Genomic DNA, 25,407 nt, shown 5'->3' on the forward strand with positions numbered 1-25,407 from the left:
AAACAGAATATATACAATCAAAGCGTATTAAATTCAGCGTTTCCAGAAAAACACATACGTCTCTTAATAGTTCTGATCTATTTCTCAAGTTGTCAAAGAGAAGAGTACTCTCAGAAATAAGTAATTTCTTTATGGTTTAAACACTAATCTCGAATTCACCTGATTTATGTTTCACTATTAGCTGTATTCTTTACCTTTTAGTTTCTACACCAATTATTCTACCATTTATAGTTTGAGAATGAATACATAAGATTCTCCCTCAATTGAGTGCGTTTCCCGACTGCTATACCTACAATTGAATGCCTATACTCGGTTTTATTTGCAATATTACTATTTCTAATATTTATTGCTAATATTTTTACCACTATTTTTCTTGCCTCATATATTATCTTTACCTCCATTAATACCTATTGCAATTATTACTAATAGCATTCCAATACTTAATACCGGCAATAATAAAATTTGGCGCCTGCTTGGTTGTGGGGGGGGTGAAGAGGGGGTTCGTTGGCTGTTGATAGTATTGGTATTTAGTGAGAGATAGGGTTTTAAAATATTATGAGATGATAAAGGGAATGCAAATTTACGAGAAATAAAATAGAGCTAAGAAATAACTTTTTTCCCTTTTTTCTGGAATTTTTTAGTATATAAAAACACAAATATAAATATATAGAATAAGAATACAAAGGTTCGAACAGAATTCACCATCACTCTACTGAGATTTATTAACATCATTGTTCCCTTTTGCTACCCTAAAAAATGAATAGGTGTTTTTGTCACGATGGTCACTTTAGATTTGGGCTATGTTATGTCGTTTTGGCAGTTCAAATGTTAATAACCTACTTCAGACCATTACCTATTATAGTTCAAATGTTAACATCAACTGTTTCCATCATATATATTGGGTCATTTCTGTCTCTTTCGCAAACTGTGATTAATCCTATTACAGGTGAGAAGTGCAAAAGTACAGAGTCTTTAACTAGGAAAGACGCAATGTTATCTCCAGTTATAGGCTCAGTTGCATTGTTTTCCCTCTATTTGGCATACCGTTTTTTACCAACATACTGGGTAAATCTTTTATTGACTTCTTATTTATTTATTATAGGAACGTTCACATTAATGGAGACATTGATGCAATTTGTATCTATTGTGTTCTTTAAATGTGATAACATTACAAAAGAAACTAAATTTGTCTTATGCGATTCACACTTCAAACTCGGTGGATATATTGAGAATCCTAACGACCCTAGAGGTTACGAAGTTAAAATAACAATACATCACATTTGGTCACTAGTTATAAGTCTAATTCTCGGAATTGTTTGGGTTTTAACTGACTCTTGGATAATCCATAATATGTTTGCCATATCATTCTCAATACAAGCTATTTCGTTAATTTCCCTTGGAAACTTTAAAATTGGTGCGATATTGTTATGTGGTCTGTTTGTTTATGATATATTTTGGGTATTTGGAACAGATGTAATGGTCACAGTTGCAAAATCGTTTCATGGCCCAGCTAAGTTAATATTCCCGGTTTCTCTTAATCCATGGAAACAAAGTATTCTTGGTCTCGGTGACATTGTCATTCCAGGACTTTTTATTTCGCTCTGTTTGAGATTTGATCTCAGAGAGTTCTCAAGAACTCAAAAAAACGTATACAGCATGATTAAAAATTCACAGAATACCGCAACTTTCTTCACCGTTCTCATTTCTTATTCACTAGGACTTATCACAACTGCATGTGTCATGCTATATTTTAAAGCTGCCCAACCCGCTTTGCTTTATTTGGTGCCATTTTGCTTGCTTGCCTTATTCGGGTCAGTATTATACAGAAACGAATATATTGACGCTTGGAACTACTCGGAGGAGGACAGCTCTGTTACGAGCGACTCCGATTCCAAAGTGAATCAATCCGGAAGCGAAGTTGAACTTACTGGTGACAACTCAAATGACTCACCGAAAACTGAGCTTAAACAAAGAAAAAAAAAGTAGCTTAAGATGGTCACCAATATTCGTCTTTCTCTTTAATTCGACTAAAGTGAAAACAATTGTCATGTCATGTTAGTGTTAAACTTCATTGTTATTAGCTATATATTTTTAGTAATTAATTTATGTTCAATTAATGAAATTCAAATGTTCACCCAAGCCTTTCTTTTATTTGGTATTTTGTGAATTACTGTCTGTGCATGCAAATTTTTTCCTGTTTTTTAGTGCTTTTGTTCCATTGCCAATTTTGGGGATAAAGCGAGGGCAATTATTATTAACTGGGTTTCCGGCAGTGAATAAAAGGAGATATAATTACTAAAAAGTAACATTATTTGAATATTATAACTTTAATAGACATAAAAACTACAAAAAAACAAATACTTGAATTTAATCTCCTGTAACGCACTAGTAAAAAATGAAGATATGGAAACAAATTATTTCATTAACAGTACTTGTCCTGGTAAAGAATTTCACATATATCAAGTGTGGGGAAGAGAATGTCTATTCAAATGAAACTCATGAAAGCACTTTTAACGAGGAGCGATTTGTAATTAACCTAACAGAGACTGAATACAATGAGGAAGTATTGAATGCAAACAGTGATATTGTTTGGTTCATTAAATATTTTGCACCTTGGTGTGGCCACTGCAGGAATTTAAATCCGGAAATAATAAAAGTGTCTGAATTCTTTAAAGACAACGATAAAATAAAAATAGCAAAAATTGATTGCACTAAAGAATCTAAACTGTGCAAAAAAAATAAAATTAATGGATATCCAACAATGAGACTTTATAATAAAGGAAAATATATAAAGCAGTACAAAAGTCCAAAGAGATCTCACATGGATATAATTAGATTTATAGAAAGAGGGATGCAGCCAGATGTAATAATTGTAGAAAACTCAAAACAATTAAGTGACTTAAGTTATGATTTGGAATTATATCCCATATTTATAGTGTTATTTGACGACAGAAACCAACTAAACGAGTATGTTCCTTTATTGGAAGGAATTTCAAACAAAAACGATTTTGAAATCACTCTTTCAGTTACATATAACAATACAGTCAGAGAAGGATTAATTCTCTCTCATAAATCACTAAAACATAGCGAAGCAAAAGAGTGTTTAAACCACCCATGTATGCTTGTTTTGGGAAAAGAAAACTATTCACCTATTGTGAGATTAAACAAAAACGTAGACTACGTTTTAAGCTATATACAACAATACAGGTTCCCATTTTTTGGAATTCCTTCGAAGTTAGACTTTATTGATTACCTCAACAGTGGCAATCTTATTGTAATTATTGGAATAAATGAGCAGGTACAAAGTCCGAGCAACAAAACAGAAATTATTGATCAACTTTATAATGTTGCCAAAAAAGTGCGAAACGACTTATTTTTGCCTGTAAAATTTGAAGAGAAAGATACTCCTCGTGGTATCATGTTCGCTATTATAGACTTCAATTCATATTCATCTTTATTTAGAGAATACGGAATAACTCACTTTAATTTTATGAAAGGATATGAAATTGTAATTGCAGATGGCCTTAAGTACTACTACAACAACCAAGAATATATGAGAACGGATATTCTATACGAAACGATCGAGCTCGTTATCAAACAGGACAAAAAAATACCCAAGCTAAAGGCGTATTCGATTTTCAGCATGAACTCAATTAGAAGATTCCTATATGAACTAAATACAGCAGTTAGCACCATATTCTACAAATCATGGTATCACGCTATTGCCATCACAACTGTTGCAATACTGCTTGTTGCAGGAATTACAATATTTTTGTGTCTTTTGTTGTTCGGAGACACCGTTGAATCTTATTTACTGGATGATCTCATTGAAATGGACAAAGGTGTAGTGGCGCCAGGTCATTCTAAAAGCAGCATTGATAGTGTAATTAATGAAACAGATGATAATTCGGAACCAAAAAAGGAAAGGTAGATGAAGTTGTAGATACTCCCTTAATTTTTGTTTTAGTACTTCTGATTTTAAACACTGGTTCACGCAAACATTTTTTAATTTTTTACTGTTGAAAAGAGTAAATTTTGACATTTATTTGTAATTTCAGGAATGTCACTATTTTCATACCGTTGTATGTCTTCTTTTTTTAATTTACAATGCCAGACGGTAAACACTCTAGCAATTTTGATCTAGAACAGAAAACCGTCCTTCCAATAGGCGACGACTACGAGTTCTTGGAGGACGCAAAAGAAGCAATCGAATACCTAAAAGGCGTTAGAGAAGAGGCGAGTGGTGTTAAAACATCAATAGAAAAACGAGATGAAACTGAGACTTTTTCACATATTGAGAAGGGAACACTATCTCTTTCCGGTGAATTTAGATATATACTTGAGTATGATATATCACAAAAAATCAAAAATATAAGAAGCGACCCCAACTATTCTGAGAGGAAAGGCGAGATCATTAAGTACATTAACTCTTTGAGAAGCAAGGTCTCAGATTTGACTGAAGTACTTCAAACAATTGACATTGTAACTAAATCTAACTGGGATGATATCGTCAACTCTGACCAGACACCATGTGTCACATTCGGAAAATGGAATTCCTCAAATTGGTGTACGCTACTTGAATATTTTTCGGACAAAATTAAGGAACAACCAGAATACTCGTTTTTAAACACAAAAGTGTTAAATTGGATCCTTTTGTCTCTGATTTCTATTCACTCTCTTGACTCTTATAATCCGAACGTCTCTTACAGTATGCAGGAGATAAAAAGATATTTGGAATCAACAAACTTCAAAAGTATACGGGATTCAGACTATTTTAGAATAGAAAGCATTACTATTATCATTAAATATATATTTAATCAGCAATAAAGCAATAGTGTGTATTTCACCACACTTAAACTTGGAGTGTTGCCAATTAACGGGTATACTGCTCGAACTCCTTCATTCATTAGCTAGATATTGCCACCTTCTTTTTAAGTTAACTTATACATTTTGCATGTGACTATATCGATTAAAATCAAGTATTTAAATTTAAAGCCACTTTTTGTTTGCGGTTTCTACCATACAAAAAGCGCCAAAAGCTTTGTTTTTCTTGTTCACTGCTAATGTGCTATGTGAATAATTTACAATTATAATTATCTAAGTTTGTTGAACTTGAATAAAATGGAAAAAATCTGGGAGTTAGCCAAGTCAGAATTGAAAAATGGAAATAGTTACGAGGCATCCGAAATTCTAACGAAAAAGTTATCAGAGCTAAATACCCCTGATTCTATTTACTTTGGAATTGAGAAAGCAAAAGCCTTTTTAGAGTATGGTTTAAATGATACGGCGTGCAATGTTTCTATATTTTTTATTAAAAAGGCAAGAAAAGGAAAACTAGCACTAAAGGCCTGCACTTTTGATGACATAATGGATGTTTTGATTGAAAATAAAACATTTCCTGAGAAGGACAAACTTATTGAGAATGCATTATCATGGTGTCTTGACGACGAAGAAAGATCAAAAGACAAAATTTTGAAATTAAGTTACTGGTCTTCAAAGTACTACTTTGATACTGGCAATTATCCAAGAGCACAATTTTTTGCATTTTACACAGAGGATGCCGTTTTATATTCGAAAATTATTTACGAATGGACAAAACTGGGATATAGCTCAGAAAAAGAGCTTTTTCTCCTTAGAGCAGTTCTTTCCTTACTGTCTATTGGTAAATTAGAATTTGCCAATGAACTTTATGATAAATATTGTGACTTGGTTGAAAGTAAACCTTCCCCAGAATGGACTCATGGTTCGGCACCTTCAGCGGTTATGCTAGCCTACTATTTTATTCGTGCATGTGATGGTTCGGACAATAACATGTCTTTCTCTATATTCACTTCGTTAATTAATGATTATCCCCACATCATTCAGATTGATAAGACATTCTCTGATTTTATTAGGGATATAAAGGAACGCTATTTTCCCGGGAAAATATTTCCAAATGTAAAAGACTCCATTTCAGACTCCAACAGCATATCCGATTCTACTGAACCACGTTTTAAGGTCAAGAAGACAGTGCAGGAATGAAAGTAACAAACAGTTTTACCTATTGCTTTCGTACGTTTGTTCCTCTTTGAAGATTAAGGTGCCTGGGAGAGGAAGATAACAATTGAGTCAGAATAAAGTGGATTAACAACTAATTTAGCTATAAAAAGTTGACTCACTACCTTGTTTGTCTGTTTATTTCGTGCAAAAATTCAGAAATACAGACCGTTTCTAATCATACCACAACAGTGGTTTGTCATAAGCAGAACTGGCTAATACGGTCTTTTTTTCATCATAAGGATTTGCACTTTAGGAATTACCAATGTATCTACATTATAGCTATTTTGATGAATTAAGTTGAAATAAGACAAATTCAACTCAATCACTCAAAACTGCTTCTACCTTAATATCTACTAAAAATAATGTTTCTATTTTAATTGTCGAATATATTGTATTTCGAGCAACTTAGCATTCGTTTTCTAAGGATAAAAGTTCAGTGTAAGTAGGTATCATCACTTGCAGTAAGAGCCCAATGCTTGAAATTCAAGCAACATCACTACTATTTAGTCCCTAGAAAATAGCTCAATAATTGTTGCTAGACTGCTAATAAATCAACTTTGCGTACTATCCAGAGATATGTATTTATTTACACAATATAGTAATCGCAGCTCTAAAGTTCTTGTTTTCCTTACCGACAATCACCACAAGGCCTTTGCAATACCAAATTATGCACTTCAAAGCATTTTCTCTTTGTAAAATCGGAGTAAATACATGTTATAAACAACCAAAAATATTAATGTCATTAAAAATAGCGAAAACCAGCGTTAACACGCCGGCCAAACGGAACAAAAGACAGAGAGCCAATTGAGTGCATTTTTGCCTTTTATGCATTTAAACATACAGTATCAACTAAAATAGTATGTAATTATACCCCATTGCACACTTGATTAGAGAAGATAAATCAAACTGAAGGTTGTACACAAGTTAAGTCGAACAGTTATATATATAACTGCGAGAAACAAACCCTCAATCTCCATTAAAATTCTGTGGCATATCAAATCATAGCACTCGCCTGCAATTATTAAAATAAAACTCTTGTAAAACCGGAAACAAATAAGAAATCTCAGGACAACAGTCAACTCTTATTCCACCATTTCTTTCAACTCCTATAAGTCTGACTCTATGACACTGAAGTAAACAACGAATCAACCGTCCCCATCCTTAAATATAAGACGCCTTCAAAACCCTTTCCTCAGGTGGGACAAATGTAGACACCGTGGGTAGGCCCCTTCCACTGAACACCATAGATATCCCGCGGCAAAAATTACCATAAACCAATGCCAAAAAGGCCGGCACCAGCCTCCGTGCCAACAGAGGCTCAGACGGCGCTCACCCACCGGCTCACCGGGGCGGAAACGTACGGGTTACGAGGATCGAACTCGTGATCTCTCGCGTGTTAGGCGAGCGTCATAGCCACTAGACCAAACCCGCTACGGAGGTGGGTCCCCAGATACAAGCCAATATTATTGAAGTATCGTTGTCTGCTTGAATAAATTGGCTTCTCTGTAGAAGAAAAAACAAACTAAAAAAGGTTCCAACATCATATTAATCTGTACTTATGCACATGCAAATTTGTACACTATGTGAATTTGTTTGTGTAATAAGCATTGTTTTAAAGACTGACATTTTTGCTAAATGGAAAATATAAGGTTTTTGCACATTAAAACGCACAAACTCTCCTTAAAAGTGCTAAATCAGTTTTAAGAATAACCTAATTTCGGTTTATGGCGAATAATTTCTTTTTCTTAAATTTCCGTACAAGTAAAAAATTTGGGCGGTAAAATGGATTCTGCATTTTTGCAGTATAAAAAGATTAAGGCATTACTTATCACTCCCCACAGACTGGTTAAAAATAATCCATAATCACTCGAAAAATAATAAATTTTTTTTTGAATAGTTTATAATGGCAGGAAAATAATTTTTCATCAAACTTAGTGCAAATCTTGATTTAAATAATACATTAACAATAAAAGTGAGTCACTTGGAAATAATTAACACTAAAGTGTGAAACTGAATAATAGTTGAATATTTTTTATATGTAAAAGCAAGTATATATTTTAGGTAAACAAGTGTGATTTAAATTTAGTATTGAGTCCAGTAAACAGTCTAGCAAAATATTATGTCATCAATAGTAACATCTCTAAGCTTTAGAAATCAGGGTAAGTCAAATGATAAGAAGGGTGATAATGTTGCAAAAATAGTGAATAATTCGAAAAATGACATGGCTGGAACAATTAAGTTATCTCAAGACTGTACATCTCCTAGTTTAAATATGGAAGGAAAGGAGGTCAGTTTTAAAAAAGGGTGTGCCCTTACGGAAACAAAAACATTGGACTCTTTAAAAAGAAATGAGTTTGGTCCAATTAATTCAAATTGGTTTGGAGAGTTTAACAAGGATGGTTCTATTTCATGTATAGGGAATAATGGCAACATTAGAATATTGTCTGGTGATATTGTTTTGTTAAAACTTTACAATGGTTTAATAAGAGGAACGAATTTTTCATTAAAAATGGAATTATTTTCGGGAGAATGTAATTTAATATGCCCAACATATAGTGATTCATTTGGAAATCATTATTGGGCAGTTGAAATGGAGCATCCAGGATCAGTAAAAATATCAATTCAGGTGACAGAGAAATTTGTTGATGACTATAAAAGTCTTGAAGAATTAAATAATTGTCTGAAATGCAATTTTATAATCGTGGAACCTAGACTTTATATAAACGATGTATTTTTGCCTAGTTCTGGTATATGTATGCAAACTTTACTAAGTCAATGTTTGGGTAATATTAAAAATTGGAAAAGAAGATTGGAGATTACATCTAAATTAAATTATAATATGGTTCACTTTACCCCTTTACAGACATTTGGTCAGTCTGGTTCATGTTATTCAATTGCAAATCAGAATGAGATATCATCTATGTTTTTCGACTGTGAAGACGAAATAAGTGAAAAAGATGACAAAAACACAAAAATTATAAATATGGAATACACAAAAAAAGAGAAATATGAATATTTGAAAAAAGTCATTCATGAATTGGAAAGAGATTACAGAATCTTATCTACATGCGATATTGTGTTAAATCACTCTGCCGATAATTCGCCTTGGTTGGTAGATCATCCAGAGTCTGGTTATTATATAGAAAACTCTCCACATCTAAAAGCAGCCGTAGAGTTGGACCTAAGGCTCCAGGAGTTTTCAAAAGACATTGTAAATGGAAAATACGCAAATAAATATGGAGTTAGTAGGAACATAACAACAATCAATCATGTTGATTCGTTGATTAAGTGCTTAAAAGATGAAGTACTGATCCCATTTAATATGAGAGAATACTTTGAATTGAATAAAAACGAGATTATTTCAAATTTAAATGATTCCGGAAGTGAAACAAAAAGCGATGACATTTTGGATGACATCATCGAAAAAATTGAAATAGATGGAGAATCTTCTCTTGAGAGTAAGCTTTATAATGTAATAATCCACTTCACATGTAGAGAAAGAGGCAAGAAAATTTCTGTTCCAAGTTATGTTTTCAGAAAAATAGGGATTGAACAAGTTGGAACTGACATTATGGAGGTACTTGACAAAATACAAAATAGACTATATAGTTTTGCGGATAATATTGTGGATAACATTTGTGATTCGGTTAGAGGTTTGATCGTTTGGGAAAGAGTTGAGTGTAACAAAGGCCCAATAGGACTTAATCATTGGGAGGCCTTGACTCCGAGATATTTTACTCCAATAAAAGATAGAAATGGAAAAATGCAGTATTTGGCTAATAATGGTTGGGTTATGGGTTGGAATGCAAAAAAGGATTTTGCCTCTTCGGGGAGCTTTGTTTATCTTAAAAGAGACCTAATTGTTTGGTCAGACTGCGTTAAATTAAGATACGGAAGAAAGGAATCAGATTCACCTTTTTTATGGAAATGGATGGCCGAGTATTGCAGAAGTGTTGCTGAGATATTCCACGGAATTAGATTGGATAACTGTCATTCAACTCCGTTACATGTTGCTAAGTATATGCTGAGAGAATGCAGAAAGGTGAGACCAAACATTTGGGTTTACGCCGAACTATTCACTGGTGACTATCAAGTTGACTTAGAATTCGAAAGGGTTTTGGGATTAAATGCGTTGATTAGAGAAGCAATGAGATCGGAGACCCCAGGGTCTCTTGGTTATTCTGTAAGTAATTATAGCACTGCCCCAATAGGTGGTTTGGCAACAATACCTTCAATGTTTCAAGAAGTAAATATCGATAAAAATAAGGAGAATTACGATACTAATTTGCCTGTAGTAGATGGCCTTAAACCACTTAAGAAATTCTCCTGTCCTGCTATATTCTTCGATTGTACTCATGACAACGAGACACCATGTGAAATTAGAACTCCAATCGACACTCTACCAACAGCAGCTTTGGTTGCTTCAGCGAACTGCGCCTTGGGTTCAACAAGAGGATTTGACGAACTTGTACCACACAACATTAGTGTTGTTTCTGAAAGAAGACTTTACCAAAACTATATTTTGAATCTAAATGGTGATGGTTTAGTATCACCTAAAAACGGGGATAACGACAAGAATATAAGCTTAAGATCTCGTTCAAATAGTTTGGGACCTTTTAAAAGATTAGCAAGTAATTACTTGTCTGAATTATCAACCATAAACTGGAGCGGTGTTGGTAATTCAACAAACAATACGAACATATCAACTGAAATTACCATAGAATGGAGGCATCCTGCTACAAATGTTGAAATACGTGGTGATTGGGATAATTGGAAAAATGGGATTCAATTGAAGAAACATCCAAATGGAAATTTCATGACTAAATTGTATATCAAGTTTGGAAAAAATGATCGTGAAGACTCTTGTTTAATAAATGGTGAGGACAGATCCGTAAATGTAATATTTCCAACAAATAATCGTCTGCAGTTTGAATATAAATACATAGTCGATGGTAATTGGGTTCACGACCCTAATTTGCCCTATTCATCTGATGACAATGGGAATATAAATAATATTATTACATTACTCAAAAGACAGAGATCAATAGCCTCCTTATCCAAATGGAAACACGGAGATAGGCTTCCTGGCATAATGGAAGCAAGAAAAACTTTAAATAAATTACACCAGAGAATGTCAGTGAATAGTTTTAACGAGTCTCACGTTCACTACTTGACTCAAGATATCATTATGGTTCAAAGGTACAACCCAAAAATTCAAGAAAACATTTATTTCATAACTCATTCATCCTTTAATATGAATAAGACTGACCAATTACCAGAATTAATAGTATTGGATGGTTGCATTAAAGATACTGTGTTTGCAGGAACTCTTTATGTTCCAAATTACACACTTCAATACAGGAATGACTTGAATAGAATACATGGCATAGATTCGGAATTGCACAAATATAAGAATCTTGAAGAAATATCTTATGTAAGTTACGACGAGGCTAGCAACCAAACTACATTAAGATTTAAGCACTTCCCCCCTGGATCTTTACTAATACTCCATACAATCAAACACAAAGGTTACAGCATAACCCAAAATGTGCTTGATGAATTCTACAGAAATATAACGACAACTCTTCCTAGAATAATGAACAATTTTTTGTATTCAGAAAAGTGTCATCCATCTGACGCCATTAACTATATATTATTCAGTTGCAATAATGAGGAATTAGACAGAAGTCAAGGAAAAAGAGGAGTTTATAACGTCCCTAATTACGGCGATTTTGTTTATTGTGGAATATACAGTTGTCTAAACGCACTTGACACTGCAAGAAGAATGGAAGACAATGGGAAAAGTCACCCTTTTATAGTTCACCTCAAACAGGGGTCTTGGTATATGGATTATTGTATTGAAAGACTCACTGATTACAGAGGTATCGGGTTTAATGGGCATAATGATATCATCCCAAATGACTTAACCCTCAATGATGATATCAATAAACACGAGAGGCCATTGTATGAATTGGCAGAATGGGTTAGAAGCCAATATAATTTAATTAATAAAGTAGCAAATATCTCACTTGAGTGTATAATAACATATATAGATATCATGTTTTCGTCTATATATAGATATGTTCTGTACTATATACTTAACAATGATAAGAATGGTATTTTCGATGAAATAGACCCTGCAAAAGTAACCGATTTGTTAAAGAAACATGATCCTCTTTACATTCATCTACTACTGGCAACATACCAGGTATATTCATACGTCCCATCTTCGCCTCTTATTTGTAAATCCAGGATCCCATCAATATCAGCAGGACTTCCACATTTTTCCACAGGATTTATGAGAAGTTGGGGTCGAGATACCTTTATTGCATTTAGAGGCATACTTTTGTCCTCAAAAAGGTATATAGAGGCAAAACAAGAGATTTTGGGGATAGCTAGGTTAATGAAAAACGGACTAATACCAAACCTCATCGACTCTGGAAACTCTCCGAGATACAATGCAAGAGATGCAACTTGGTTCTTCGTTAATGCAGTTATGGAATACTGTAAATTAGTTCCTAATGGTTATGAGATAATGAATGAAATTGTCTTATTAAGATATCCTATATCGGTATCCGAAATACTGTCTTTGAAGCAAAAATATGCCTTTGAATGGCTTTTAAACAAAACCAATAGCAATGATACAATAAAGGAACTAAGACTTTCTGACATTATCCACTTTGTGTTCACAAGACATGTCAATGGGATTAAGTTTAGAGAAGAGAATGCGGGACCAAAGTTGGACGAACAAATGAAAGACCCCGGTTTCAATATTGAAATAAGCTGGGAAAAGGTGAATGGTTTTATTTATGGTGGAAACGTCCATAATTGTGGCACGTGGATGGATAAAATGGGGTCTTCATGCAAAGCTAATAACAAGGGTATACCTGCGACTCCGAGAAATGGAGCAGACATTGAAATAGTCGCATTATTATACTCTGCAATATCCTATGTAACACTCCTGGAGAAGGATAACAAGTTTCCTTACAAGGGAGTCCAATATTCGGAAAACGGATTTATAAGTTATTCAGATTGGGTGAAACTCATTAAGGATAACATTGAATGCTATTTTTACATTCCAAGTGAAAACGAGATTAAAAGTAATAATGAATATAAAATAGAAAAAAAGTTTATAAATAAAACGGAAATCTACAAGGATACTTGTGGCTCGTCCCACGGATGGACCGACTATCAACTTAGGTGCAACTCGGTAGTTGCAATTGGAATTTCAGTTGATTTATTTGACGTAGATCATTCTCTAAAAACATTGAATAGTGTGGAAAATTATCTATTTACCCCAAATATGCTCGGAATCAAAACTTTAGATCCTTCTGATTATAATTATAGACCAAATTACGACAATTCCAACGATTCTGATGACTATAATGTGGCCCATGGTTTTAATTATCACCAAGGTCCCGAGTGGGTTTGGCCACTAGGTTACTTTTTAAACGCAAAATACAGGATACTAATAGAAAAGAACAAAAAATTAGGACCTGAAATGTCAAGGAAGATTGCAATCTACGAAACTATGAAACATCTAGTGAATCACAGAAACCATATTCAAACTGATCAGTGGGGCTCTTTGCCAGAACTGACAAATGATAACGGTTCTTTTTGTAAAGATAGTTGTTTTTCTCAAGCCTGGTCAGTTGGTACTATATTATCGTTCTTAACAGGTACAATGGATAAATAAAAAAACATCAAATTCACTTAAATATAAAATAGGAATGATTTATTTTGTTTAAATAATATTCTTTATTTTACCTTTTTCTTGTCATTTCTTGACACGTCATCACCCCAAAATTGCATGTCCACATAATATATTCATTTATTAAAAATTAAAGGGGAATTTTTGTTTCCTTTCTTTTTAATTTAAAAAATTGATGTATTACTGAGATTAAATAGTAATCAGTGTAGTATAGAGGCAATACCAACGTTAGAATAAATAATTCAATACGAAAACTACCAAATGAGTGTAATAAGAATAAATAAGGATGAAAGTATTGATGAAATAGTGAAATTCTATGAAAAAAGTAAGTTTTTTATAGTTATCAATACAAAATGTTGATTTTTCTGAAAATTACCCTCTAAAAATGTATCGTTTAAATCCGATAATTATAAAGTTATTCAAACACAGAAGAAAACGGTAGGTAATATTTTCGGTTTTTAAATTAAGGAATTTGATGGAATTTTTAACGAATAAATTAACTACCTTTAGAACCAAAGCTTATTGAATGAAAATATTAGATTGAGAGCGAAAATAAGAAATAACTACGCAAAGAACAATAAGGATATATTGGATAATTATTTGTTATTCGCAACTCCACCTCCTCATTTGAGTCAAATAAGAAGAGTGAAATTTCAACCAAAATTGTCACCAATAGCTCAGTCACCTGGATCGGAAAGAGTCTCAAAACAGTCTATAGAATGCGTTAAAACAAAGGATTTAAAAAGTGTTTATGTTCAAACAGAAGAATTTAACGACTTCCCTAGGGATGATTCCAATAAAGGAAAAAATAAAATCGATACAGACAATTCAAGAAAGAGGATAGGTAAATTAAAGGAGAAAAAGCACGACCTGAATATAAATTTAACGGAAAAAATAGTGGAAAAAGAATGCAATGTGCGAGAAAAGATCAACATCGAAGGCATTGAATCGGGAGAAATGAAAGAAAATGTCAATTTAGAAAATAACCTGATTAATAATATTAAAAAAAAATATCCTCTAAGAGAAAATTCAAGATATGTATCATATAAGGTCCCCTCGCTGAGGGTAAAATTAAGAAGAGATACCGACAAACCAGAATACAACCCATTTAAGACCCATAACTATTTTAATACAAGAATAAAATGAAATATACATTAAGATCGATTAGTATATTATATTTTTTTCATTATCTGCATTATTTGACGGAAATAGAACATGAATAGGCTTTCCCTCAGAAGCAGAGAATAAAAAATTGGAACCTCTCCAGGAAACAGCATTCTTTTTATATAAATACTCAACATCATCATCATTACCAAAATAATGTGGATCAACAATCAGATATTGTACAGAGTCCTCAACTGAGCAACTACAACCTTTGCATATCTGAATTCCAACAATTAGATAAGAATATTCGCCAAGATTAGCAATAACTGGACTTCCAATTGTTCTAAAATGCTTTACAATTACCTCATAATCGTGAATGAATTCCAGAACTCCAATGTAAAACTTTATGCAGGAATAAACACCAATATACAATGAAAGTAAGAAAGAAGCTTGGACAATTCCAAGGACTGTTTCAGATCCTACTTCAAGTTCAAAATTCAATGTGTCTGTTTCCCTAATTAATTCTTGCATTTCAATGATAGACAAGACATGTTTATTAGTGTAGTTATTAATAAGGTACCAACTTAATACCATTTGTACTGTTTTATAGGTGCATGTCCATCCAATATCTTTAATACTAGGGTCTTGATTAAAATGATAGAAATAGAAATCCCCAATTATAAAATCTAATTGGTTGTTTAGACATTTGACCTTTAGTACATAAACCCCCGTGGTGCCACCATCATTATTATATACATAACACTCACGCATTTGGTTATAGTAAAATTCGTATTTAACATCTTGTTCACCACCCATCCTACCAGACAATCCTTCTTGATTAATATCACACAAAAATTTTTCTTTGTTTGATTTATCACTTACTTGCCTTTTCATTTCGTGTTTGAGTTTTTCAATGATCCCAAGATGTGGGGAAATTATTTTGTTTTTATAGTAAATATCTGAAATATAAAGTTCGTTATCATCAGATATTTGTTTAATACTTTTTGGGATTAGTGCTAGGTCTTTTGAGATAAATGGCATTAGTGGTTTAATATTAAAAACATCACACCATCTTTTTCTGTATTTTTTTTCTTCAATGTCCCCATAGAGGAGTCCGGTGTTTAACAATGAAATAGGAATAGAATAATTTGGAAGCTTGAACAAGTAAAATCCAAATTGAAAATCATTCTTACAGAAAAACAAAGGAGATCTATTAGTGTATCTATATCCAATATAGTTGCATTTATTTATAAAGCACCTTCTTACTTGTTCTTTAAATTCTGTGTTTATCAAACCATTGTGTTCTTTTGTGGATAACAACCTAAATATGCAAGCTTGGAGATTCAATGTTAACTCTAATGAGTTATCATCAGATCCACGTGTAATTTTAAATGAGCTAAAAAAGTGAGGGCTCAGTTCAGCAGTATTTTCTGAATTATTGTCATCAGGAAGATCCGATGTGCCTATATTACGTGAAAAGTAAACTGGTACTTGTAAAGGAAATGTATCATGATCTTTTTTCCTTATTCTGTGATTTATATTGTAATAGTAAACAATGCCATTTCCAGAACTTATTGAAAGATTTGTCTTAATTATTTCTATTATATCTTTAATTACTTTTAACATTCCACCAGATTTATCATTATCTGTGTAAGTAAATGGAAGAGAGATTTGAAATTCTGAGTTTGTAAAAAATCCCAATTCTGAATAATTAGTTACTACACTTACTACAGTATCAGGAATAAGATAACTATTTTTTTCCCCCAAGGCAAATATCTTCAATGAATATATTACAGACTCCAAGTTAAATACAGGGAGTATAATAAAATTAGTAAAGGTTTTTGGATCCCATAAACTATTTATTTCCTCGTCTCTATGTTCATTTATTATTTCAAACCATTCATTATAGTCATATTTCCACTGAAAAATTCCCAAAACAGTATAACCAAATGGAAGAGTCACCAAAACATCATAGATAAAATCTACTATTGGTCTATCCCAATCGTTAAGATTTAGCTTCAACACATCTGATATTATCACTAGTTTATCATAACCCTGTTTTTCAGTTGGTTCCATTTCTTTGTAAAACCCTATAACAAAATATATTTCATTCATTGTCTCACCAACCTCCCCTTCAATTATTCCCATTCCATTTAACACAGTGATTAACTTGTCCAACACACAGATCTTTGTTCTTTCAAGATCCTTAATTATTGACATTTTCACCTTTAATTCAAATGCCCTTTAAATGAAATATGAAACTCCATTTGAAAAAATATTATTGAAATCATTCATCCAGGAAACTTATTAATCAAATATACCTCTATTTTGTAAGAGAAGAAAATGAACAACTTCAATTTATTAAGGTTGTATCACATGCATGCATAAAATGAGTCACGTAATCCCTATTTCTATACCTCCCCCTTTGTTTACTGAATAAAAATATACGGAAACTGATTGCGTGTTTTTCACTGATTTACAGGTAACTATAAGAAATAGAAGTAATTATTTTACTCCATACCACTTACACATAACCGTCTTAAATAACTTTCCTTATCTTTTTAAAGGGTTTGGCTACATAAAGGAAAAATGAAAAAAATATACATGGCGCCATTTTGCTCTTCACATAAGTAAATGCACGAGAAATAATATTAAATGAGAGTATGTATTCAAATAGAAAATAAATCTTAGATTTCAATGAGTTTGTTGGAATTAAAGTATAAACCTCTAATTCAAACTTTAGTTGTCTATGAGGGCTAGAATTCATCGCGAATTGTTGAATCTGTAGCCTCATCATATTTTGTCAAACTTGAAAAGGCACCAATAATTAAGACAATCGGTTTAACAATAACAAAATAGACTATTCCAAGTCTCCTTGCCACAATGTAGATACAAACTGCGATAAAAAAGTAGAAAGAACACCATAACGAAAAGATCTCCCGTTCATTTTTCTTTTTTATCTGAATAAACACAGAAGTATTCTCCTCAAGCTTGCTTTCGTACTCCTTGTAATTGGTATTAGTTTGCGAAATTATATCTTTATCATCAATCAAAACGCGTTCTGAGTTATGAAAACGCTTTATCTCTTCTTTCATTCTAATTTTCGTGTTCTGCAGCTCAAACTGCAGTTCTTTTGAACTATCCTCACCGTTGTACATTTTCAGCAGTTCACTATTCAAAAATTATTAATGTATAACATCAATCCACAAACTTTGTATTCTTAATAACTATAATTTCCTCCGCTTCCGCAGCTCCCTTTTGTTTGGCCTCGAAATTAACTAGATTAGTAGTTTTCCCGCCCGAATTCATGTTTTTAAATAAAAGTTAGAGGGTAAATCAAAAAAAAAGTGAAAGAGTTTTTTTTTAGAATAATCTGAATTATATGGTTTAAATAGATTTAAGACTGTGGGAAGGTGCTAATTGGTTTACAATTTGTTATTTTTCACTAAAATTTGAACCTCTCTTCTACAATCGTCTAGAATTGTGAACTAACACTTGTTTGGTAGACTGTAAATATATAATTAATCGTGGAGTAATTGCTAAAGATTCATATAATCAATTTTTTCTTTTTTCAGATAAAATACTGATTTTTTTGGATACCTAACACAGTTTTGTTCGGAGAATTACTATTGTTACTGTTCTTTACACATCTGAATATTACTCTTAACAAGAAAGTGAGGCATACTATTTAAATTGAATAATATGTTGGAACTAGAAGTAGCTAAATATGTTGATCCTTCACTTCATTTTTACGTCAAAAGAATCGAGTTTTTGGACTTGTCTATTAGTTTAAAAAAAATGGATGTGAGGAGACTGCATTCACAAAGGAACGAAATGAATTTAAAAGGTATGTTTTAATTTAAATACACTTAAAGGTGTTAATAGTTAATATCGATTTATTTAATCGCACACTTGACTTGAATAACACAAAAGTGAGGGAGCTCAGAGAAGAACTTCACCACTTACTTGAGTCGAATAGTTATGTAGGAGAAGTAATAAAGGTTATGGGGAGAAATAAAGTATTGGTAAAATTGAGTCCGGAGGGGAAATTTTTGGTAGATATAACTAAGAATATTAACATTTCAAAGTGTACAGTGAACACAAGGTAAGTTTGGTGTTTTTATGTACTAAAAAGGCCTTATATTTACCATCTATTTCCTTTTATTTATACAGGGTCGCATTATTGAGTGATTCATTCAAGCTACATCGTATTTTCCCAACAAAAGTTGATCCATTGGTTTCTTTAATGAAAGTAGAAAAGGTTCCTGATAGTACATATGATATGGTTGGTGGTTTGGATGAACAGATTAAGGAAATAAAGGAGGTGATTGAGCTTCCGATAAAACATCCAGAAATATTCGAAAGTTTGGGCATTGCCCAACCAAAAGGAGTTCTGCTTTATGGTCCTCCAGGGACAGGCAAAACATTACTTGCAAGAGCAGTTGCGCATCATACAGACTGCACATTTATCAGGGTATCTGGTTCAGAGCTTGTTCAAAAGTACATAGGAGAGGGAAGTCGCATGGTTAGAGAGTTATTTGTTATGGCAAGAGAGCATGCCCCCTCTTTAATCTTCATGGACGAAATAGATTCTATTGGTTCCCAAAGAACGGAAGGAGAAAGTGGAGATACCGAAGTGCAAAGAACAATGCTTGAACTGTTAAATCAACTAGATGGTTTTGAGTCAACTCAAAACATAAAAATCATCATGGCTACTAATAGAATAGACATACTTGATGATGCCTTACTCAGACCAGGACGTATTGATAGAAAAATCGAGTTTCCAAATCCAAATGAGGATGCTCGTCTTGAGATTCTTAAGATTCATAGTAGAAAAATGAATTTGGTTCGTGGAATCAATTTGAGAAAGATATCCCAACAAATGAAAGGAGCATCAGGAGCAGAGTCAAAGGCTGTATGTACAGAAGCAGGAATGTTTGCATTGAGAGAAAGAAGAAAACACGTCACACAAGAAGACTTTGAAATGGCAGTTTCGAGAGTAATGAAGAAGGACAGCGACTGGAATACTAGTCTTAAAAAACTATGGAAATAATAACTAGATTCCTTTTTATCAAATAAGGGGTAATATTGTATAAATGAGAAATATATAGATAATACTAATAAACAATAAGAACAAATATTTTATATTATTATTGATAATATGACAATACCACATTTAGTTTTTACTAGTCATTAATCTTCCATTTCAACATCTTCAAACATAAAATCAATGTTCCCGTTGCAACTTTTATAATTCTCATTTTGAGATAAACAAGAATTTCCTTGACTAATACCAACGTTATTGAAATGAATCCCGTTTTTATTAAAAGCAAATAAAAGCCTAAGATAATCACTTATGTCTACTGTAAATCCTCTCTTTGAGGACAATCCTGTTTCCTCCAGGATATTGAATACTAACGTTTTAAATGGCAAATTTGTCTTCTCAAAACCGTTTAAATTAGACCAAATATTGTAGTTGTTTTCCAATACACTCAAAACTGTGTTGTTATTGAAATTAGCTCTAATTGTTTTCTTCTTTCTTGAAAAACATATTCTCATAAGACCGTCCCATTCCTGGAAACTAATAGGAACACTAGTTTTTACAGGTTCAAATTTAACTACCATTGAATTTACCTTCGGGGGTGGATTAAAACTTCCAGGTGCAACTTTGCAAACCCTTGTTACTTTACTAAGCAATTTGGTGTTTACTGTTAACCTACAATAATGTTTATCCCCCGGTTCTGCTAACAATCTAAGTGCAAATTCTTCTTGAAACATCAACACTGCACATCTGTAACTTGTTCCCAAGGATAGTAACCTAAAAACAAATGGAGACGAAATTTGGTATGGTAAGTTTGCTGTGCATACATCAAATTCCCCGAGCGAACCTCTTAATGCGTCCCCTTCTTTTACTTCTAAATTATTAAAACCAAAATTTACTGACCTTTTTTTAACTTCTGCAACCATTCTTGGATCAATGTCAAAAGCCACAACTTTTCTAGCCAATGGCAATAGCCTCATAGTTAGATTTCCCGTACCAGGACCTATTTCTAAAACTGTATCTGTTGGTTTAATATTTGCTGCTTGTATTATTTTGTCCAATATTCCTGTATTCTTCAACAAATGTTGACCTTTTTTCTTGTCCAATATAGTATTTACAAAGCTGGATCCTCTAATGCCATTATTCTTCTGTTTGTTTATGCATATCCCACTCTTTATTACCTTCTCTCCGCCTCTGCATGAATTAGAGCTTAAGTCATTAATTCCTATTTTCTTTGGTCTATTTCCGCCACTATTAAGATACTCTTTTCTAATAACCACCATATTCTCAACTCCTCAAGACAGTTCACTTAAAGCTGAAATGACTTGCTTAATCTCTGTTAAGTGTTTAGCTTTAACCAGATTTTACCACCTTATTATTTCTCGCCTGGGAAAAACCACTTGTCAAATATAAACTCTCTACCCAAACAATTCGTTATTATCCTTCAAAAACAAATAATAATATCAATCAAAAAGTACTCAAACCTTTCTCAATTTTTTTATTCCCAGTACTACTACATTCCCTTTAAATCACCTTTATTTCTTGTTCTTATTGATATTCATCTATAAATAATATTAAATAAGCTGCCCGCCAAGCGATAATAGTAATATAAATGGTAACTAAATAAAGTCTTGTCTAAAATAATAAAATACGAATTACTAGTCAAAGATTACAGTTTGAGAGGAAACTCATAGGGTTTTTTTGGTATTTCCGGAAAGTTAATTCTTTTCTCAGAAAAAAAGAGTAACCTGAGCAGTAAGGAGATATACACAAGTTAGGTGTGACCTTATAAATAAGGTACTGAATATTCTGAGCATAAAGCGCCCAAGAAAATTAGGACAAAATGGGAGGAAGAAGAGTAAAGAAAGGAACCAAGGGAGATAGTGCTATGTTTATAACAAGAGCACAAGCACTTAAGCGTCTCCAGGTATCCTTGGCCGATTTTAGAAGGCTATGTATACTAAAGGGAGTATATCCACGTGAACCCAAAAAAAAATTGAGTGGATTAGATAAGACTTACTACCATTTGAAGGACATAATCCACTTAAAGTACGATCCAATACTGAGTAAGATACGTGAGCTGAAGGTGTTCTTGAGGAAATACAAAAAGGCAATGGGTAGGAATGATCGTACGAAGGCCAAGGCAATAATGGATAATAAGCCAGTAATCACCTTGCAACATATAGTTAAAGAGAGATATCCATGTTTGGCTGACGCTTTGAGAGATATAGATGACGCTTTGTCCACATGTTCGTTATTTGCATCATTGGGTGCCAGTGATGAATATGGCATTTCATCCTCATTAATAAAAAAATCATCCCAACTAGTTGATGAGTTTATGTATTTGGTATCAGAATGCAACTTTTTGAGAAAGTCGTTTATTTCAATAAAAGGTTTTTATTTCCAGGCCCAAATTCTTGGAGAGACAATAACATGGTTAATGCCACACCAATTTACCCAAAAAATTCCTGATGAGGTTGACTTCAAGGTAATATCGACCTTTTTAGAGTTTTATCACACTTTGCTTAAGTTCGTTAACTTTAAGTTATACAAACTAAACAATATGACTTATCCACCATCTATAGACGACAACCTGCTCAATAGTGGTGCGAGATTTCTATCTCTGAGTTCCTATAATCTATCAAATATGAGTAATACTAATGGAAAATCTGACTTGTCAGATTATACAAGAAAAGTGGAAGATAAAAAACTTTTCTCAGGTTTGACATTTTTTGTTTCTAGAGAAGTCCCATTAATTCCCACTTCCTTTTTGATTAAGTCATTTGGAGGGCAAGTTGGTTGGGAAGGTGAATACTCTAAAATTAAAGAAAAGGACAATATTACTCACTTTGTTGTAGATAGACCAATTAGTTTCCTAAAAAAGTCAATGAGCGAACATCCAAATTCAGAATTTATACAACCACAATGGTTATTTGACTCAACCAATGAATCAATAAGGTTACCTGTTCGTCCTTATCATCCAAGTGAAAAACTTCCTCCACATCTTTCTCCTTTTGTGGATGATAGTTCTCAGGGTTATATTCCAACTCAAAGACAAATATTTGATGATTTAAAACAACCAAACAAACTTGAAAACAAAAATTTAGGTGACTTTGATAGCAATTCTACTGTCGCAGATGACTCCTTATCCAATGACGAGTCCGATCCAGAACTTCAACAGGCAAGAGAAGACGCATATTTCGAATCAATTGAAAAAGAACGTTCAAATCATACCGGTAACTCAATTTTAGAAAGAAGTGGTGACGAAGAAAACGACTCCCACCATAAAAACAAGCTAGAAGAAACAAAAGGAATAATTAAGAAGAGGAGGGAGGAGGAGCAAATGGAGCAGCGAAAGGCATTATTAAAGAAAAAACATAAGAGACTATTGCAGAGAATTGAACATTCCAAAAATATTCTTTCTAAAAAGGCGAAAAGACTCGAATCTCGCAGAAATAAGCTTTCAAGCTAGAATAATCGTTTAGAAACTCATTTTTCATGTTATCTTCAGTATTATGTCTCGTATTTTCGTTAATAATAATATAGTACATTATTTGTATTATCCACTTTACACTCAAACTATCTCCTATTTTACTGGCTATATAGACTGACGTTTTATAAAACAAAATTCAACAAATATGTTCTCTAAGTTATATATAGCCTGTTTTATTTTTCTTCCTTTTAAGTAATCATTTTGATCTTTTTTCACTTTTTTATTTCCAACACGAATCAAAATAATCCGTTCCCCATTTTATTTATGACATTTCCCGCCATTAGTGGATCTTGAATTTATTTCCATGCAAGAGTTAAAAGGGGAGAAGACAAATATCAGTAAAGTGATAAAAGTTTTAGAAATTGGTTTCACTTATTAAATATTTTCCTTTAGATTAAGTAGCATTGTTGACGATCACATTTTCATACTTAACGGCGTGTGAATTGATAAATTGTAAAATAGCATAATTCTTGAACAAATAGGAAAGGAAAAATGGTTAACTATAAGACAAGCCCATTACTTTCAGAGTGGAAAATCACACCACAAGGTCCAGGTGCACAAACCGAGAAGGAGGAAAAGGCTCTGTCAAGTTTGAAACAGTTGTTGGAGGTTCAGAATAAGGCTGCTGAGAATAAGTTAAATATTGAAAAGCAAAAAGCAGCAAATTTGGCCAATGGTATAGTTAAAAAGCAATCAACATCAGAGGTTGTATTCGATCGTTTGAAACACTTTGCCTCCTCCGCCTTTAAAGGCAAGGAATCTTGTGTAATATCTACCTCTTCTTCCCCAAACAAAAAAGGAAAAATAATCAAAACACGTTTATTATTAAAGGGTCCATTGACACCATATGAAAGAGACTGGTGTTCAGATGCTTGTTTATTGCGTTACCTTAGAGGATACAACTTGAAAGTCATAAAATCTTTTGAAGCATTAGTAAAGACAATACATTTTAGAAGAAAGTACGCACCTCAATTTATAAATCCAAGAAGTATAAGTAAGGGAAATAATGTTGAAGGACTTATTAGATACGGTTTGGATAAAGAGGGTAATCCGTGTATTTTTATGAGAGCAAAATACAGCGATTCCAATATTGACGTCTCTTTGGTACTTAATTCACTTCTCTATTCAATGGAAAGGGCCTGTTTGTATTCAGATCAGGTCCTTAATGGGAGTAATAAGATAAATTTGATAGTTGATTTTACGGGTTACAAGAGTAATCAACAACCACCTGTTTCCTTGTCCTTAAAATTTGCAAAGGCAATGGTTGATCACTATCCTGAGAGACTTCATAGGGCCTTTATAATCCATCCAGGCTGGTTTTTCAAGGCAGTATGGGGTTTGATTAGCCCATGCATTCCTGGAAACACCGCTGAAAAATTTGTCTTAATAGATCCAGAATCAGGTGGGGACGAAAGTTTTAATGTATTAAGATCATCTATTCCTGGGAAGTATTTAGATAAAGAGTGGGGTGGTGATTGTGAGGAAGTATTTAATGCTGATATTTACTGGGAAAAGGAGTTTAAAGAATTTGATAGTTTTTGCGATTTCTGTCAAAAGAATTTCTACTCACCAGAGAACCCCTTGCCTGTTATTTTGGATCCAAATGATGCCAAAGCTTCTAACAAGATCCAGAGTTTTGAAGGTTCACAAGGAGCCCCTCAACTAGCAGTTGCTCTCCTTGACGACGACGAAATCGACCCTAATGAACCTGTAGAGGATGGAGGGCATCAACCAGGTGAGCCGTTCAAGCCTAATTTAAGTCACCAGCAATCCGATGACATTGAGGAGAACAATGACTTTGATGTAATGGACGAGACCACTACGCAACAAGAATAAGCAAATTGAAAAGGATAAGGTAGTAAGGGACCAGTAGCAATGTGCTATCTTCATTAGAGCAGCAATTACCTAAATTGCATAAACTTAGATCTTCAACTAGTAATACAACTAAAACAACATTACTAAAGATTTTATTAGATGTTGAACCCACTAATACCTATTATTAAATTGTCTCGGATGCTT

The 25,407-nt window shown here is 33.1% G+C and overlaps 12 protein-coding genes across 12 annotated transcripts; 9 read left to right on the top strand and 3 right to left on the bottom strand.

Annotated features, from left to right (window-relative positions):
- Positions 1–756: 756 nt before the first annotated feature.
- FG379_001849 (Minor histocompatibility antigen H13-like presenilin peptidase family) lies at positions 757–1,986 on the top strand (the record flags this gene model as incomplete). Its single annotated transcript, XM_067327452.1, has 1 exon — positions 757–1,986. The coding sequence occupies one exon, from the start codon at positions 757–759 to the stop codon at positions 1,984–1,986; it is 1,230 nt and encodes a 409-aa protein (XP_067182470.1).
- A 409-nt stretch (positions 1,987–2,395) lies between these two features.
- FG379_001850 (thioredoxin disulfide isomerase A6 transmembrane domain in C-terminal region) lies at positions 2,396–3,931 on the top strand (the record flags this gene model as incomplete). The annotated part of the gene is made up of 1 exon (XM_067327453.1): positions 2,396–3,931. One exon carries the CDS (start codon positions 2,396–2,398, stop codon positions 3,929–3,931), a length of 1,536 nt encoding a protein of 511 aa, XP_067182471.1.
- A 176-nt stretch (positions 3,932–4,107) lies between these two features.
- On the top strand, positions 4,108–4,827 carry FG379_001851 (uncharacterized protein; the record flags this gene model as incomplete). Its single annotated transcript, XM_067327454.1, has 1 exon — positions 4,108–4,827. The coding sequence occupies one exon, from the start codon at positions 4,108–4,110 to the stop codon at positions 4,825–4,827; it is 720 nt and encodes a 239-aa protein (XP_067182472.1).
- Positions 4,828–5,121: 294 nt separating this feature from the next.
- FG379_001852 (putative apicomplexan conserved) lies at positions 5,122–6,021 on the top strand (the record flags this gene model as incomplete). Its single annotated transcript, XM_067327455.1, has 1 exon — positions 5,122–6,021. The coding sequence occupies one exon, from the start codon at positions 5,122–5,124 to the stop codon at positions 6,019–6,021; it is 900 nt and encodes a 299-aa protein (XP_067182473.1).
- A 2,137-nt stretch (positions 6,022–8,158) lies between these two features.
- Positions 8,159–13,735, top strand: FG379_001853 (Gdb1p glycogen debranching enzyme; the record flags this gene model as incomplete). The annotated part of the gene is made up of 1 exon (XM_067327456.1): positions 8,159–13,735. The coding sequence occupies one exon, from the start codon at positions 8,159–8,161 to the stop codon at positions 13,733–13,735; it is 5,577 nt and encodes a 1,858-aa protein (XP_067182474.1).
- A 276-nt stretch (positions 13,736–14,011) lies between these two features.
- On the top strand, positions 14,012–14,896 carry FG379_001854 (uncharacterized protein; the record flags this gene model as incomplete). Its single annotated transcript, XM_067327457.1, has 3 exons — positions 14,012–14,075; positions 14,166–14,188; positions 14,261–14,896. 3 exons carry the CDS (start codon positions 14,012–14,014, stop codon positions 14,894–14,896), a joined length of 723 nt encoding a protein of 240 aa, XP_067182475.1.
- Positions 14,897–14,914: 18 nt separating this feature from the next.
- FG379_001856 (uncharacterized protein) lies at positions 14,915–17,074 on the bottom strand (the record flags this gene model as incomplete). The annotated part of the gene is made up of 1 exon (XM_067327459.1): positions 14,915–17,074. The coding sequence occupies one exon, from the start codon at positions 17,072–17,074 to the stop codon at positions 14,915–14,917; it is 2,160 nt and encodes a 719-aa protein (XP_067182477.1).
- A 536-nt stretch (positions 17,075–17,610) lies between these two features.
- On the bottom strand, positions 17,611–18,012 carry FG379_001857 (uncharacterized protein; the record flags this gene model as incomplete). The annotated part of the gene is made up of 1 exon (XM_067327460.1): positions 17,611–18,012. The coding sequence occupies one exon, from the start codon at positions 18,010–18,012 to the stop codon at positions 17,611–17,613; it is 402 nt and encodes a 133-aa protein (XP_067182478.1).
- A 544-nt stretch (positions 18,013–18,556) lies between these two features.
- On the top strand, positions 18,557–19,907 carry FG379_001858 (uncharacterized protein; the record flags this gene model as incomplete). The annotated part of the gene is made up of 3 exons (XM_067327461.1): positions 18,557–18,701; positions 18,788–18,959; positions 19,028–19,907. The coding sequence occupies 3 exons, from the start codon at positions 18,557–18,559 to the stop codon at positions 19,905–19,907; spliced, it is 1,197 nt and encodes a 398-aa protein (XP_067182479.1).
- Positions 19,908–20,047: 140 nt separating this feature from the next.
- FG379_001859 (Dim1p-like ERMB KSGA methylase) lies at positions 20,048–21,178 on the bottom strand (the record flags this gene model as incomplete). The annotated part of the gene is made up of 1 exon (XM_067327462.1): positions 20,048–21,178. The coding sequence occupies one exon, from the start codon at positions 21,176–21,178 to the stop codon at positions 20,048–20,050; it is 1,131 nt and encodes a 376-aa protein (XP_067182480.1).
- A 560-nt stretch (positions 21,179–21,738) lies between these two features.
- On the top strand, positions 21,739–23,367 carry FG379_001860 (pescadillo containing BRCT domain; the record flags this gene model as incomplete). Its single annotated transcript, XM_067327463.1, has 1 exon — positions 21,739–23,367. The coding sequence occupies one exon, from the start codon at positions 21,739–21,741 to the stop codon at positions 23,365–23,367; it is 1,629 nt and encodes a 542-aa protein (XP_067182481.1).
- Positions 23,368–23,880: 513 nt separating this feature from the next.
- Positions 23,881–25,224, top strand: FG379_001861 (Pdr17p-like Sec14 domain containing; the record flags this gene model as incomplete). The annotated part of the gene is made up of 1 exon (XM_067327464.1): positions 23,881–25,224. One exon carries the CDS (start codon positions 23,881–23,883, stop codon positions 25,222–25,224), a length of 1,344 nt encoding a protein of 447 aa, XP_067182482.1.
- Between the last annotated feature and the right edge of the window lie 183 nt (positions 25,225–25,407).

Source organism: Cryptosporidium bovis (genome assembly GCF_009768925.1).
Source record: "Cryptosporidium bovis isolate 45015 chromosome Unknown contig_26, whole genome shotgun sequence".
NCBI lineage: Eukaryota > Apicomplexa > Conoidasida > Eucoccidiorida > Cryptosporidiidae > Cryptosporidium > Cryptosporidium bovis.